Below are 17392 nucleotides of genomic sequence, written 5' to 3' on the forward strand. Positions count from 1 at the left end.
CTATCAGTCTAGCATTCTATCAATCTATTATCATTCGTATATTTCTGCAACAATTGATTGATATCCACTGGTGACAAACACTAATGTTCACAAATGATTATTTTTTTCTGCTTACGATCCACACACGAAGTAAGTATTTCTTGTGTACTGGTACTCACAGTTAAAAATGTAGATATACATTGTGACGAAATATGTAGATTATTTACAAATTACAAGCTGCAAACCCAGTTGTTTTCTTACTTTGTTTCCCTTGCCCATTCCTGCTCCACCACCCTGTCGATGTTGTCGCACTGGTCTTCAGCTGCGACGTCGTCAACGTCATCGTCACGTAGCACCTTCTTTTCACCTTTTGTGATAAGTCTGGCAATTGTGGATAAATAAGTTCCCTTGATAACATGTTGGTCTTTATGTGATTTTGTGTTCCACAGAAAGCAGATATATAGGACTGTGGCTGACACAAACTAGACTACATTGAAGGCTACTATTATACCAGAACCTTATCTATTAAGTGTATATTTACATAAGTTTAGAACAGCTCTTTCTCGATTTCGTTGTGGCTCACATGATCTATATTTGTTGAAACAGGCAGATATGAAGCTATTGCAAGAGAACCTAGACTTTGTAATATTTGTAAAACTAATTGTATTGAAAATGAATATCACTTTTTATGTGTATGTCCAGTGTATAATGATTTAAAAGCAAAATATCTAAATACGTACTTTTACCACAACCCAAACGGTAACAAATTCTGTAAATTAATCACATGGTATTGTACAGAAACTAATAGAAATTTATCAGTGTCCATTTATCATGCTATGAAACTAAGATAATGTATGAATTTGTAACACGCCCCAGACAATGTACAATAGGCCTTTGGTCTCATTAGTACCATGAATAAAGATTGATTGAGTGATTGCCGCTGCTGGAAAGTCACTTAAACGTGAAAGTAAAATCTACTTTAGGTAAAACTCGGAACACACTCACCTTAACTATCTATGGCTCTACCCCCATGCTTATAGAACAGTTCATTATTTTTGAATGGGGAGTTCAAGCGATAATCTCATCTGTATGCGCAATACAACGTGAATAGTTGATAGTCATCATAACGTGCCCTGGTTTGGAATGGTCTGCTCTGTCGAATTGTTCTTACGTTGTTTAAACGCATATCTTCAACCTGATCACATTTATCAGTATAACGTGATTTCCTATACATGTTACAGTCACTGTAGGTCGGTATAAAGACTCACCCACTGGCCCATGCAAAGGAGATTCTTGAGAGTATGGATGAGATGGAGAGATGTGACGGAGGCTGTGGGATATTCAAGATATCGTTCGGGAGTTAACATGATTGTGGCGCATACGTGAACAAATGGAAAGACAGCTATAACAATCAGTAAAGCGGCAGTAAAATATCAAAAATCACAAATAACTGTCATGGAGCCCGTATCCAGTCTAGAACTATACGTTGTAATAAGTGTCATGGAGCCCGTATCCAGTCTAGAACTATACGTTGTAATACGTGTCATGGAGCCCGTATCCAGTCTAGAACTATACGTTGTAATAAGTGTCATGGAGTCCGTATCCAGTCTGGAACTATACGTTGTAATAAGTGTCATGGAGTCCGTATCCAGTCTGGAACTCTACGTTGTAATAAGTGTCATAGAGCCCGTATCCAGTCTAGAACTATACGTTGTAATAAGTGTCATGGAGTCCGTATCCAGTCTGGAACTCTACGTTGTAATAAGTGTCATGGAGCCCGTATCCAGTCTAGAACTATACGTTGTAAAAAGTGTCATGGAGCCCGTATCCAGTCTAGAACAATACGTTGTAATAAGTGTCATGGAGCCCGTATCCAGTCTAGAACTATACGTTGTAATAAGTGTCATGGAGCCCGTATTCAGTCTAGAACTATACAGTGTAATAAGTGTCATGGAGCCCGTATCCAGTCTAGAACTATACAGTGTAATAAGTGTCATGGAGTCCGTATCCAGTCTGGAACTCTACAGTGTAATAAGTGTCATGAAGCCCGTATCCAGTCTAGAACTATACGTTGTAATAAGTGTCATGGAGCCCGTATCCAGTCTAGAACTATACGTTGTAATAAGTGTCATGGAGCCCGTATCCAGTCTGGAACTATACAGTGTAATAAGTGTCATGGAGTCCGTATCCAGTCTGGAACTATACGTTGTAACACGTTTCATGGAGCCCGTATCCAGTCTGGAACTATACGTTGTAGTAGGTGCCATGTGTATAACAGAGATATTGGTATCTTGAAGTGTCCTTATTACTGTCACTGTAATATATATCATAACATTGAGATGTTGAAACCCACAAGCGCGAGCATGGTGCTGGTAAACCTAAAAACATAATGAGGGTGAACCGGGATTCGAACCCACAGTCATAGGGACTCAACTCTCCACAGCGAATCGTGGCTTCTTAGACAACTGAGCCACCCATGCCCTCCTGCAGTGAAAACTCTGGACCGAACCGTTCCAAACGCCCGGATGAACAATTCACAGTGAGGAGTCATTTTTTAGATTCGTATGTCCCTTGTGGATTTTATGACGTTCCTAACACTAATCGTCCAGAAAGCAGGGTTGCCGGATTAACGGGGTCCGGACTAGCGAGGTTTCACTGTACAAAAGGCGTACTTGCCTGACAGCTCATGTTGTGTGACGGGCTGTTGGGGTGTGGTCGTTCACGCTGCTGCGATGCTGGGTAAGTGATCGCTTGGTCACTTTCAACTCATTGTGCAATAGCGGCTTCGTTGTAGCGTCAGACTTAACACAAATGACCTGACAAGCCTGATTTGGTCTTATCGTGAACGATAAGGTCACTGGAACGTATTACATTTCTTTAATTTGTCACCTGAATTATCTCCATTTTGAAATATTGAAGGTTTATTCATTAAAAGGTGGGTTAACACAAGTGTGACAACAGTCTGTCGTTATTAAAAATGACGATCGTTTGGAGAAGAGTGTGTTTTATATCGGCTGAAGGGACATAACTCTGGCACCTAGTTTTCGTTGATGCGTTGTTGGTGTTGTCAATGAACTGAATGGTTACCCAAGTTCGAAACCCACGATTAGGCAGTTTACAAAATATTCTTTGACGTTTTTTTCGAAACTGTCACGATAAGGATGAAAGTTTTTTGTTTTGTTTTTAAACAAGAAACTAGTAGGTTACGAATCTATAAACGTAAATGTGACTCTAATGTACCAAGTCACCTCGACAATTATGAATACAAACCTGACAGGGGGCACGTCTAAGGTGCCGCGATTCGCTGTGCAGAGTTGCGTCCCTTGGGCATGCCAGAAACCTATGATTGTGGGTTCGAATCCTGGTTCGCCCAAATTATGTTTCTAGGTTAGTCAGCACAATACCCGTGCTCGTGGGTTTCACCGAAGTGGAAAACGTCATAGACCTGCATCACTTCGGGCTTTCCTCCCACATTAAGCTGACACGCCGTGATATAACTGGAATAATGTTAAAAGCGGCGTTAAACCCAACTCACTCACTCACTCACTCACAAACCTGGCACGCCAGACAGAGAGGTGAAATCCTCGACCTGATTGTTATTGTGAATCCCGATGCATTTGCATGAGCAACACAGTCCCATATCGTTTCAGGGGTAAAGGATAAGTTGAGTCATGCGTGAATGGCGGGTCGCATACATACGTTACCATCAGTCGCTCAAATACAAGAATAACTTACATCTGTAGCGAGAGTGAGAGTGACGAACACATTCATCCACTATAAAGTGACGAGAGGTGACGGTGTGGTTACATTTAGAGTATCAAGGGGTTACAGTGTGGTTACATTTAGAGTATCAAGGGGTTACAGTGTGGTTACACCAAGAGTATCGAGGGGTTACATCTAGGGTATCGAGAGGTTACATCAAGAGTATCGAGGGGTTACATCTAGGGTATCGAGAGGTTACATCAAGAATATCGAGGGGTTACATCTAGGGTATCGAGAGGTTACATCAAGAGTATCGAGAGGTTACATCCAGAGTATAGAGAGGTTACATCTTTGCTGAAACACCCGAGCACTGGTGTGGCGCTGACAACCCTGGAAACATGATCAGTGACTCTAACACACAAATCATTGGTTTCTGGTTCTACTACACCAAATCAGAACCAGTTGGGACAGTGCGGTTTCAGTGCAGATCGAGAGATATCTGCAGGCTGTGATTGGAGGAAATTGTGTAATTTTTTTATGTCTTTTAAATGTACATCCATCCTGTTATTAAAACTGACAATGTTTTTCTATATTTAGTACTGTCTTTTTCAACATGATGACTTATGCTGAATGTGACCACAGCTATTTTCAAGTAGGTGACATTTGGTGCGAAACTGGGGGTGGTGTGTTTAGCTTCCAGTACTCAGAAAAGGAGCTGGCTAAGCTAGTCATTTTTTGTTGTTTTGTATTGCTGCTCTAAGGCCAAACTGTGCACGCACGTATGGGTAATAGCTGTTGAATGCTTAGTTATTTTTTAAAAAATATAACGTTACTCTAGAAATCTATCGGAAAACATTTGTTTGTGTGGAACGTCCAAGGTACGCAACCCTGCAGAGAATATGCCCCCCAAGCTCCCCACAGCGATAGCCCGTTTTCGGACCTCAACCATCGCTGCCACCAGGAACAGCTCCCCACTATATATACGAGGCGTCCTGCAAGTATGATGCATAGAGTTGAACTCCGCCTGAAATTTGTGTTTTTTACCAACAAGTGATGACTGTCGTCACTCCGAATACTCTTCCCTAGCTAACTTGTTTGGTTAAACTTTGTTTGAGGAGGGCCTACTGTTTTTAACAGGATCACTCTTTCACTCAAATTCATCAGTGCCATAGATGGTTGTTACATCAACATCCTCATCGTCAGAACAGTCACCACAGTCAACATCATCACATTCCGGACGAGATGGTGTAGATGATCCTCTGGACTAAAATAGGTGGTGTAGATGGTCCTCTGGACTAAAATAGGTGGTGTAGATGGTCCTGAGAACGAGATAGTGTATATGGTCCTAAGGACTAGATGGTGTAGATGGTCCTCTGGACGAGATGGTGTAGATGGTCCTCTGGACTAGATGGTCCTCTGGGCTAGATGGTGTAGATGGTCCTCTGGACGAGATGGTGTAGATAGTCCTCTGGACTAGATGGTGTAGATGGTCCTCTGGGCTAGATGGTGTAGATGGTCCTCTGGACGAGATGGTGTAGATGATCCTCTGGACGAGATGGTGTAGATGGTCCTCTGGGCTAGATGGTGTAGATGGTCCTCTGGACGAGATGGTGTAGATGGTCCTCTGGACTAGATGGTGTAGATGATCCTCCGGACGAGATGGTGTAGATGATCCTCTGGACGAGATGGTGTAGATGGTCCTATGGACTAGATGGTGTAGATGATCCTCTGGACGAGATGGTGTAGATAGTCCTCTGGACTAGATGGTGTAGATGGTCCTCTGGACTAGATGGTGTAGATGATCCTCTGGACGAGATGGTGTACATGATCCTCTGGATGAGATGGTGTAGATGGTCCTATGGACTAGATGGTGTAGACAGTCCTCTGGACTAGATGGTGTAGATGATCCTCTGGTCTAGATAGTGTAAATAGTCCCCTGGACGAGATGGTGTAGATGGTCCTCTGGACGAGACGGTGTAGATGGTCCTCTGGACGAGACGGTTTAGATGGTCCACGTATTTGAAATGGGTATACTGGCGCAGCATACCCAGGGAACCAGGCTGATGTTTTTCCAACTTCTAAATGCCTTTCCAAGACGTGTTGTAAGTATATATAACAAACATTGATGAAGTCCAGCCCTAGTACACCAATCTACAACAAGTCTAACCTATAGGCCGTAAATCCACTTATTATTGAACACGCCTTACTTTGCAGCAAGTTCCCAGGTTTAGGTCCCCGGCGCCTATTATTTTAGGTTCATGGTGTAAATAAACTGTCGCTATTGATTGCCACATGTGTTGTGGTACTGTACGAGGGTTAAGTAAGTTAAACCTATCTGGAGATTAATGTAGAGCCAGCGCTAATTAGAGGTCTTGCGCCTATTTTGGATTAAGTTCATCACAAACGGCCCTTTCTGCAAATGACACCAGTTTGTTACAGATACTAAACTGACGGGAAACAGAGAGTATACACCCATGTTTGATGGTGCTAAAAATGAAACAAACAAGAAATAATTATTCGATGGTGATGTATTTAATACGGGTATCATAGTTATGTTTTGGACCTTAAGTTCGCAGTGTTTCGGCGAGTGTTTTCAGCATAATACCCGACGCTTCTACAGGCGTCGAAGTCCTCTTGTGTTTTGTAGAGGAAATACGGTTTATGAGATAATGTATATAAAAGAGCAAGCTGACCTATCTGGAGGCATGCATTTTCAGGCATATTTTCTGATAAAACAAGGGAATCATCTTTCCTCATAAACTTTCAGCTTCGATAAAAAACAAAATAATTACTGTCCAAAGAGTCAATTATCGCAGAAGAGCCTGTTGTGAAACAGTCTCTGATCAAGTCCGTTGTTTCATTTGCCCGAGGGTCGGCAAGTTTGCTGTTGGCAATGAAACCAGGACACGTGCACCAAGAAAGAAGGTCAGAAGACGTTGTTGATTAGCCTTTTTGTTTTGCATTGTTTTGAATTTAGGGACTTAGAGTTTATGGAAATATTCTGATATGTAAGAGTAATTAGAATGTGCGTAAATGCCGCCAAACGTCAGTTCATCTTTATAAATTCTGTTCAACCATGATCTTTATGTTATATTTAACATGGACATTTCTCAATACACCATACTAATGTATACTAACGGGAAAAAAGTAACGGTGCTTCATATACAGTTTAATATATCGATAAGAAAGATCCATTCTTAAATTAAATATTGCATCTTGGGAGTATTATACTTTTAAATGTGAACAACACAGAATGATTGTTTAACTATCAGTTGCTCATAAAAACATGTTTGTTTAACCGTAAATAACGCTAACACAATGCCACTGATTGCTGAATTTCATGTTGCCAGGCATTCTAATGTTCATCGAAACACAATATCATCTCTATGGAGTCATTATCTACAGCAGGGCAACACTCATGCCTTGTCACGGCCCGGTCATCCACGTGTGACGTCCCGTCCACAGGAAAACCATATTCGGTTGGTGCATCAACGGAATCGATACCAAACTGACACAGTGACAGCTGGGACAATTCCTGGGTTGAAACCAGTTAGTGGCAGAACCGTACGCATCCGGTTGAGGGAGCACAACATCCGGCCCCGACGTCAGGCACCTATCGTGGTGTAGACGGCATCTGAGGTTCAGAGTACAAGACTGAGACAAGGTCGTCAGTTTGAGGGAGGAAGGTAATGGTATTCGTGGCATCATAATGGGTGAACACGACTCACCATTGTTAATGGTAATATAAATGGCGTGCAGCAGGATTATGAGAATACCTTGGGTAGAATATGTCCTCGCTACCCTATGGGGATCCCGGGTAGACTATGTCTTCGCTACCCTATGGGGATCCCGGGTAGAATATGTTCTCGCTACCCTATGGGGATCCCGGGTAGAACATGTCTTCGCTACCCCATGGGGATCCCGGGTAGAAAATGTCCTCGCTACCCTATGGGGATCCCGGTAGAATATGTCCTCGCTACCCTATGGGGATCCCGGGTAAAATATGTCATAACTACCAAATACTTGTCTAAGAGCTGACTTATGTGGTTTTTTTGGGTTTTTTTTGTTTGTTTGTTTGTTGTTGTTGTTTTGTTTTTGTTTTTTTTTGGGGGGGGTTGTTTAACGCCGTCCTCAGCAATATGGGTATCGGGTTGTTATAATGTGTGGTGTGACCCATCTGATTGTGTGTCATCATACTTCGAATGTGTGGCTCGTTGCGCATGGACCGCCTCCGTGGTGTAGTGGTAGAGCGTCCACCCAGAGAGCGGATGGTCCCCGGTTCGTGAACCGTTAAGACGTTAAAAGATGGTTCTTGTTGTTACCCTGTCTGACGCTCGGCATTAAGGGGCTAAAAACAAGGACTGGTCGGCTCGAAGTCAGTATGTACTGTGTCTGAGTGGGATATTCATGTTAAACTGCGGCATTGTATTTAACATGCCATTGGAAATCCCACTCACACACAGTGTACAGAATGTGACCCGACCAGTCCTTGTTATAAACCAGGCAGGGAAACAACAAGTACCATCTTTTAACGTCTTTTTGGTATGACGCGGCCGGTGATCGAACCACCGACCTCCCGCCCATCAGACAGACGCTCTATCCTCTAGACCACGGAGCCGGTCCTGAAATCACTTGTGTGATGTGAGTATGGTTTGACGCCGCTTTTAGCAATATTCCTGCAATATCACGGCGGGGGACACCGGAAATGGGCTTCACACATTGTACCCATGTCGGGAATCGAACCCGGGTCTTCGGCGTGACGAGCGAACGCTTTAACCACTACGCTACCCGAGCGCCCCTTAAATCACTTGAAGGTTCAATAAACATATAGCAGCTATTGTATACCTCTTCCAATCTTCAAATAACACACACGAACAAAAGGTCATTGACACGCAATAGTCTCCATAAAATCCTATTTTATCTGTCTTAATCTAAAATTCATTGTCATTTAATTCCCATGAAGCTGGTTTTGTGCTTTGAAACGATGAGTCATCAAAAAAAGTTTCTAAATTTGAAATTTCATCTGTTAGATGACTCCATGTCTAACCCCATTTGGGTTCACTACAAATCTGTAATGAGATTGTGGTCGGTCATACATCGAAATACGTCTGAGGCGATACGAAAGGGAGTTGCTGTAGTGCGATATCCTTATATTAGTAATGGCTTCCATTGTGTCATCGTCAGTCGCGGTAATTACTCCCTAGGCGGGCTTCAAACTTCGCGCAAGGGAATTTTAACGAACAATCCACTGTTCTAATACCGCTCAAGCCCATCGTAGTGTCTTAACATCGATTTTTTTGTCCATGGCAGACGAGATTGAGAAACCACGTGACCAAATGTCGTCTGCTTATCTGGCATTTCCAAAATGGCTCCAAGGGAGCGTTCCTCCGGGGCAGCAGTTGGGATCCGTGACAAGGGGGGCTGAGAAAATTCGATAAAGCTCCGGACTAATTTTCTCGGACGTGAAGCCCATGAGAGATGCACGCGCTGCACTTTGGTCATCAGCATAATGTATTCATCCGCGATGACGGAGCGCCACTTGCGCAAGTGACAAAGGATTGGGTGGGCACTGTCAACCGAAGGAAGAAGCAAGGAACTTATTTCACGTTGTCGGCATTTGAGGAGTAAATCTTATCTCGATCTCACCACAATGACCCTTCTTGTGACAGTATTTCTGCTTCTATGCCTGGAGGTGTTCCTCGTCCTCTGTCAGGTAAGTTTTCGATAGTTTTTGACTGACAGCGACTTTTCTTGTTTCACCTGTATATAGAAATGTCACCTATCTATCGACATCCTCACATCACGTGACATTTGATGTTAATATCTCAACATCCCGTCAAGCACACGAAAATATTTCATTAACATCTTAAAAAATGTTTTTTTTAATTTTTCGCCTTGAGATGTTTTGAGATTAAATCTAAATGTGACAGATATTCCTGTATGTCGCAAATAAAAATGAAATAATCCCATCATCAGTTACATAAAACTATTTTACAGAAGCAGATAAGGAATAAAATAAGAAACAGAATTTTAATTAATTATTTAAACCTGCCTTGCTCATACTGTTGTAAAACAACTTCAATTATTTTAAAATCACACGTCTATATCAGTTAACAATCCCTTAAAGATCGTTGCTTACATTTCTTATCTAGCGTTGGTATTTCATGATAGCGTTAGTCATCCTATTTAACTTCGGCAGATAATGACATTATGGTAAAATACCCAAAATCATTCCAAATGGGTTTTTGTATCATACTAGAAGTATTTGGAGGAGAAAAATAATGAATGAATGAATTGTTCATTTGTGTCAGTGTTTAATGTCCTTGTGCCATACATAGTCTTGTTTTCCCAATAGCGCTGTCCAAGCTGAAAATATGAGCACTATGTGTAAACTATGTTTCTGTGAGCCGGGAGGTATAACAAGATAATGCTGCCTTAATGGATCGACAGGGTTTATTTTAAAAAAAAGATTAAAAAATGCTCTCAGGTTTAGAGTTGAAAGTGGTTGACAGAAATGCGTTTAATGCATGGTGCCTTTGTAGTCAAGGCCGATTTACTCAAACCAGATGTACGACGTAATGTGTTTTTTAACATCATATAAGAAGCAGTTGGGTTTTTTACTTTCAGATCAGATGGAAACACTAGCCTTGTTACACATATTTTGTTGTAAAATATTAAAATCTAATTATGTTTTCTGAAATTAATGTTATGATATACTGTAAAATCGGCAGTTTCGCATCTCATCAAACACCGACAGCGCACAGTTCTCTTGAACAAAAACACCATCTTCTTCCAACATCCGCTAAGTACCTACTCCCAATCGGACCAAAACTGTTGAAACTCTACAACAGAATCTGATAGGACACAAGCGAGGGTATATCTTTTTGCAGGGTGTATCGGTTGGCTATTGGTGCTGTAGACGTGTAATTTCGTGTTAATATATTCGAGTCATAAGGAAGCGGATTCATGGATGACAACTTCTTTATTGTGAGGAACACAACCATGCTTTGTATATTCTTGCGCTTCATCATCTCTTCCTTATGTGTATCACTTCTAAATGCCATTCAAAGATTTGATATCCAAGTCATTTTAGTGGCCCCCACCACCTGCAGTCATTCCTGACGTCAAGTTCCGAGATGTTTTCCCGTTACATTCGCATAGAAGTCCACCACGTCGCGACACCTATACATTTACTGAAAACACCCACTGCTCGTTTAGAGTGTGAATTCCAAAGTAGTGATGTTCACCGCGGTATTTTACTGTCTATAGGAATGAGGAGGAATTGATTCCTGGCGTGACAGTTTGGCCGGAGTGTAATAGCCATTACATTCTCGGGGACGGGCTTACGGAACGTGTAACAAACGAATAACAGCTTGAGATGTGTCTTCTGCACCCTACTTCACATCTGGGAGGGGGAGGGGGGTGGGATGGATGCGGTGTTGGTTGTAGCAAACTGACTGACTCACTCTACGGGGTTGGGCCTGTGGGTCGCTTGCAGGTGGTTGTATTTGGTGGAAGTGAGGGAGCACTTGTGTGGGTTGTGTGTCGTCAGGAGTCAGGAGTCGTGTATAGATGTCTTCATCGAGATGTTAGCGGATGTGATCTCCCCGCCTACTGCTGCATAGGAGGCTTTACACGGGGAAGGATGTGTGTGTGTGTGTGTGTGTGTGTGTGTGTGTGTGTGTGTTTGTGTGTGTGTGTGTGTGTCTTTCTATGTATGTATGTATGTATGTATGTATGTATGTATGTATGTATGTATGTATGTGTTGGTGTTTGATGAGGTTTAGTGTGTGTGTGTGTGTGTGTGTGTGTGTGTGTGTGTACCGTGGTTAATCGAGGTTGTATTTGCTCTTTGTGTGTGTGTGTGTTGGTGTTTGATGAGGTTTTGTGTGTGTGTGTGCCGTGGCTGATCGAGGTTGTATTTGCTCTCTGTGTGTGTGTGTGTGTGTGCACATGGTGGTGGTTGTGTGTGTGTGTGTGCGTGTGTTAGTGGCTGTGTGTATGTTCCGGGGGTCGAGGTACATACTGGCAGGGTTATTCTGCCTTATGTATGTTGTATATCTTGATATACTGGGAGTTGGACGATGACGTGAAACTCTAACCGGACATTGGTAACCGACTCCACCCTGTCTGTTCTCACCATGAGCGGCGACCCAGGACCCAACCCTCGATCCACGCATGGGTAACTGAGGTTCATTCTGCCCATGAATTCCCCGCGTTATGGGGCGAGTATTAGGGGTAGTTTCCACAGTCGGCGTAGTAGGTTTCGTTGTAGTAGTCGTTGGACACAACATGTCTTTGACAAGCTCAGTGTCATTCCCATTTACGTCTGAAAGCACCAAAGCCATCAACTGTCATATCAAAGATAATGTCTTGAACTTAATATGAAGCATCGCGTCGCCTCTCTGTCCTGGAGCAGTAATGGATTCCATAAAACAACATGCATCGTTTGTGTGATCTTTTGTTTTGGAGTGGCCGTGTGATCTTTTCAAGTGATCGTATTTGATGAGCTGCTGATCAAACCAACCATGTTATTGAACCAAACATACTTTCAGGCTACTTGGAACGGATTTTGTCGTTGACATCAGATGTGATGCTGGTATAAGAAGTATGTCTTCAACATACGGGCTTCCTGTCTCGCCGGCATCACGTGACCACAAACTGTCGTATCAGTACAGGGGAACCGACAGTTTCAGCGGACTCGGCACCTGAGGCCTGACGTGTAGCACCAGGGACCGACTATTATATTTCTTTATCTTAAAAGGGTACTTAAGCGACCAGTTACGAATGTGAATAATTAAGGCCACGCCATTATGTTGTGGATATATCAAACACCCTGTCGTTTCCGAGCGCCATGACATTTACACCCACAAGGGAGTATTGTGGAAGGAATAATTCTGTGGGTTTTTTGTTTGTTTTTGTTTTGTTTTTGTTTTTTGGTGAGTGTGTGGGGGGAGAGAAGAGGGTGAAAGACATGAAGCAAAATAGTTTTACAAAGATGACATCTGATTGGTCATTTTAGATAATGCGGTTCCGTGTGCAAAATACGCATAATGTCGGAAGGTGCACATTAAATCTCCTCTAGTAAGTAAGTAAGTTATGCGGTTCGCTCAGATTCACATGACACTATCTCCAATGGAGGTGAGTGAGTGAGTATATTTTTTACACCGCTTTAAGCAATATTCCCGCAATATCACGGATGGGGGCAACCCCGAAATGGGTTTCACACATTGTACCCATTTCGGGAATCAAACCCGGGTCTTCTGCGTGACGAACGAACACTCTAACCACTAGGCTACCCCACCGCCCTACCATGGAGTTCTCAGATCTTCAGCCAGAGAGGTATAGTAACGGAGTAAGAGATATGGTTGTAATGAGATTGCAATAAGAACTGGCACAAACACGACAATAAGAACTGACGCTAAACATGGCAGTGTTACGAGGTAAATCTCAAGTTGAAACGCGAAGGTTAAGCCAGGAGTCGGAAGGTTCAGAAGTAACCGGTGAAATTAGTAAATACCCACACAAGATCAATGACTAATTAACGAACCCACAGGATAAGGATTACAATAATTAGCAATACAATGGGTCAAATATATGGCCCCAGCATTAATTAATAGGCCATATGTACACAAGTCAGTGCACTCACGAATATCCAGAATTACAATCAATCAAGTTTATTTAGTAATTCAGCCCCCCCCCCCCCCCCCCCCCCCCCACACGCACCCCTCCGGCCCATATTACAGTTAAAAAATAAAATAGATTAAATTCACATGTCAAGCGTGTAATTACATCTTTACCGATCTCATTTCAAGTAATTTACAAAATATATACAAAATTATCAAACATAGAACATTAATATCACATGAGTTAATGAAATTTGCAAACGTAATTCTTTTTTTACAGTATTTCTGTATTAAGGTAAGAAAGGGGGTATATCTCTGACATACAAAAAGACATCATAGTATTCATCCTCTTCTAAATGTAGATCACAGTCTTTACATACAGATTCTGTACGAGGTATATGTTACGAATATTGTTGACTCGAAAGTTGTGAAGAGATTTCGAAATTTGCACATTGCTAAACTAATCGTTTGTGTTTGAGTTCATTTATCTATAATTTGTCACGGTCGGATGCCTTGAATGAGTCGCGTGCTCCGTTCTTTGATCCAGGAAATAGTGTTTGAAGCAGGCAGGAAAGTCGGTGTATTCCGATAGGTATCTCGTCCGCTTTGGACAAGTAGATAAGTCGTAAGCCCGGTCCTAGAAGGAAGGCCTCGAACCGCCCTCGTCTCGCTAATATAGGTACAGTCAGCCTTTGAGAAACTGCTGTCCTGAAGCGTCTCGAATTTTGCAGTGAATCGGCAACTGTAAACATGCTCCTCACAGCGGAGCTCTCTATGTACCGGGAGGGCACCGAAGGTGTTAAGCGTTGGGCGGAGTTTGGATTATAAACAAAACCACAACTAAGGGAGGTCACTCTAAACTGATAGTCAAGGTCATTACCACAACTGCTGCCTCTTACATTAAACACTGCTCACTAAAGCTCAACTACTGCCACATAACAACAGTAAGAACTAACATAGCAACAGAACTGACACTGAGCATGACAATAAGAACTACTGTGTGTGAGCGGGGTATCCAATGGCATGTTAAACTGCGGCATGGTTTCTCAGTGGGCTAGCACTATAGAAACGGCAGCAGTTCTGACTTGTACATGCAAACAAACATACACGCACACACGCACACACGCACACACGCACGCACACACATACGTCGCTATATAAGTGCACTAATCTTGAACGTGATGACATACACCAATTCACCTCACCTCAGACCGCATCCGTGGTCTAGTGGTAGAGCGTCCGCCCGGAGAGCGGAAGGTCCGGGGTTCGATCACCGCCCACGTCAAAGCAAAAGACGTTAAAAGATGGTACTTGTTGTTACCCTGTCGACCTGGCGCTCGGCATTAAGGGCGTAAAACAAGGACTGGTCGGCTCGGGGTCACTATACTTTGTCTGAGTGGGGTATTCATGTTAAACTGCGGCATGGTATCTCAGTGTGCTAGCACTATAAATCGGCATCGGTCCGGACTAGTACAAGCAGCCACACGCTCACATGTGCATGCACGTCGCTATATAAGTGCAATAATCTTGGACGCGACGTTAAACCCCATTTCACCTCACCTCACCTCACCTCACCTCATCTTACCTCACCACACGTCCAAGATTAGTGCACTTATATAGCGAGGTGCGTGTGTGTGCGTACGTGCGTGCGTGTGCGTGGATGTGTGTGTATTGGTTAGCAATTTGCACACAGTAATACTCCAGTTGTAGGGCGGCCTGTAAATAATCGACGATTCGGTGATTGATATTATGAGCAATAATGCACGCAGTCGGGTACGATGACGCAATCAACCACGTCACCGTGTCTGGGGACCTATGCTAACCCGGAGCCCCACGGGGCAATAACGTCAGACAGTAACCATGGGAACAGAACAGCCAGCAACCATCACGAAGAGAAGCTTGACGGACAAAAAGAAGTGACAATAATGATGACAACAAGAAGTGATATTACAAACCACAATGAGAGCCGACATTGACTTAGAATAGCTTTTCATATATATCACAGATTGCCCGCTGAATAAAGAAGGAACGATTCCACCCTCACTACGCGCCTCACACCACAGAGCTGTCTATCACAGAGGCCAGACATGATCTGTCTGAGGTCAGACAGGTTCCAGCTGACACGACAACATACGTCCTCAGCATGTACAGTGCTGTTCAGTTTAATACATGAGTTTCATAATATTCGTGTAGAGACAGCTAGATGCTCCCCTGCACAGCGCAAAGATCATAATCAGGTGAAGCTATGCAACGTCGATCGCGGATAGGTGACGCGTTTCGGCAGCTTGGCTCCTGAGCGTTTCTGGGCTTCGGTCCTGCCCCACGCTGAAGCACATGTACCACATGTGGTGTCTCCTTGGGCAAGTGACTTTGTTCGAACTGTGTCTCTGTTTACCCAGCAGTGAGTGGGTATCCGGTGGGATGAGATGGAAATGTGGTTGTTAACCTTCTAGCGCCTAACTGGCAGCTTGGGTTGTATACTCCTCAGGGAGATGAGAATGATTGTTGACCTGACTGATACATATTACATTGACTATGGTACACGTCGAGTGATGCTGTAGGGTATGCAGCGGTAAATATTTACTTGAAAAGTCCGAAAAGGATACCTGCTAATGCACCAGAGTGAGTGAGTATGGTTTTACGCCGCTTTTAGCAATATTCAAGCAATAACACGGTGGGGGACACCAGAAATGGGCTTCACATATTGTACCCATGTCGGGAATCGAACCCGGGTCTTCGGCGTGACGAGCGAACGCTTTCACCACTAGGCTACCCGACCGCCCCTAAAACACCAGAAAACTATTTTCAGGATGCCTTAAACATTTATTTGAAATTGTTGTTTTACTTTATTTTAATATATTGCAAAAGACAAGTCCTTAAATTACAAACAGGTTGAGGAGGTAAGGTAGCCTAGCGGTTAAAGCGTTCTCCCGTCATCCCGAAGGCCCGGGTTTGTTTCTCAAATGTACAATATGTCCGCCACCGTGGAATTCCTGGAATATCTCTTAATGCGTCGAAACACCATAGTCACTCAAATATAGTTTCCAATTTTTTAATCATATGATATCAAAACTGGACTATATGTTTACAGTAAACACATTTCAAGGTTTAGCTTCTTCCGAAAATATTCTCTAATTATTCGTCAACATGTCCTCGACGTAATTCAGTATTCTGCGATTTAGGAAAAGTTTGCACTTGGATAACGGAAATCAGTAATAAGGTCCATATTTTTAAAACTAATTTCTGCAGTAAGAATTACTTGAAAATGCGAGGACAGTTTATCCATATTAAGGACATAAAATAATGAGAAACCTAAACAGCAATTACCAGCACGGTAGCTTATGGTGCGAAAAAATCGAATTCATTTAATTATCTGGTATTATTATTAATAGAAAGTTCGTATGATATTATAATAACAGGTACCGAGAAGCTTTGCACTAATTATCCTATCTGTTTTTCAACCACCACTCCCATGCCTTTACTGCTTGTATTAACCACAGTTCTTTGTTATTAAGGACAAAAGAGCTTATCTAATTACAGTCGAGAACACCCGCCGAGAGGCGATGTACGCTTTATAACGAGGGGTTCAGGTAGCATTCAGAAGCCAACATGTGCCTCATTACTATCTCGGAAAAACTCTTCCTCCATTAAACATAGCTGAATGGACGTTTCTCACGATGTCTTGTATTCCGATTCTCATATTATAATTATACAACAGGCAAATTACTACTGTATTTCGGTTGATGTGACCATTTTGGAGCTTAGTTCGTGGTGTGTAAGATCTATATTACTTGGCAGTGGGTTCTGTTTGGTCCGCAATACTGTCGTTTTCATCCCCACACGTGTCCTCCATGACATGATCAATGTCACAGTAGGCCCTAGACTGGAACCAGTCTCTTTTTCCGAATTAAAACATTACAACATGCCGCATCAGTGACACATTTGTCCGATGCAATCCTCTATTTTGGTTTGTACCATAATGTTCACGTGTTTCTTCGGGTGAACAATTGACTTGCCTTTGCGTGTGTTTTGACGGGTGCCACAGGTGGGTACATTAGGTATAAAAGGATAACACGCTACCCTGA

The 17392-nt window shown here is 42.8% G+C and overlaps 1 protein-coding gene and 1 long non-coding RNA gene across 2 annotated transcripts in view; one reads left to right on the forward strand and one right to left on the reverse strand.

The window, feature by feature from the left end:
- Positions 1-1339, reverse strand: part of LOC139475185 (multidrug resistance-associated protein 1-like) — a gene marked incomplete at its 5' end in the record, with an annotated part of 28032 nt that extends 26693 nt beyond the window's left edge. The window contains 2 exons of the mRNA XM_071258442.1: positions 241-360; positions 1248-1339. Of these exons, the coding sequence (XP_071114543.1) occupies positions 241-360; positions 1248-1339 (212 nt within the window). The remainder of the gene's footprint in view (positions 1-240; positions 361-1247) is intronic.
- Positions 1340-9118: 7779 nt separating this feature from the next.
- LOC139474967 (uncharacterized) overlaps positions 9119-17392 on the forward strand; it is a 59405-nt gene continuing 51131 nt past the window's right edge. Inside the window, exon 1 of the long non-coding RNA XR_011654005.1 lies at positions 9119-9394. This is a non-coding gene — a long non-coding RNA (uncharacterized lncRNA). The remainder of the gene's footprint in view (positions 9395-17392) is intronic.

The sequence above is a fragment of the Haliotis cracherodii genome, unplaced genomic scaffold (assembly GCF_022045235.1).
Source record: "Haliotis cracherodii isolate W230 unplaced genomic scaffold, xgHalCrac1.p SCAF_3, whole genome shotgun sequence".
Taxonomy (NCBI): domain Eukaryota; kingdom Metazoa; phylum Mollusca; class Gastropoda; order Lepetellida; family Haliotidae; genus Haliotis; species Haliotis cracherodii.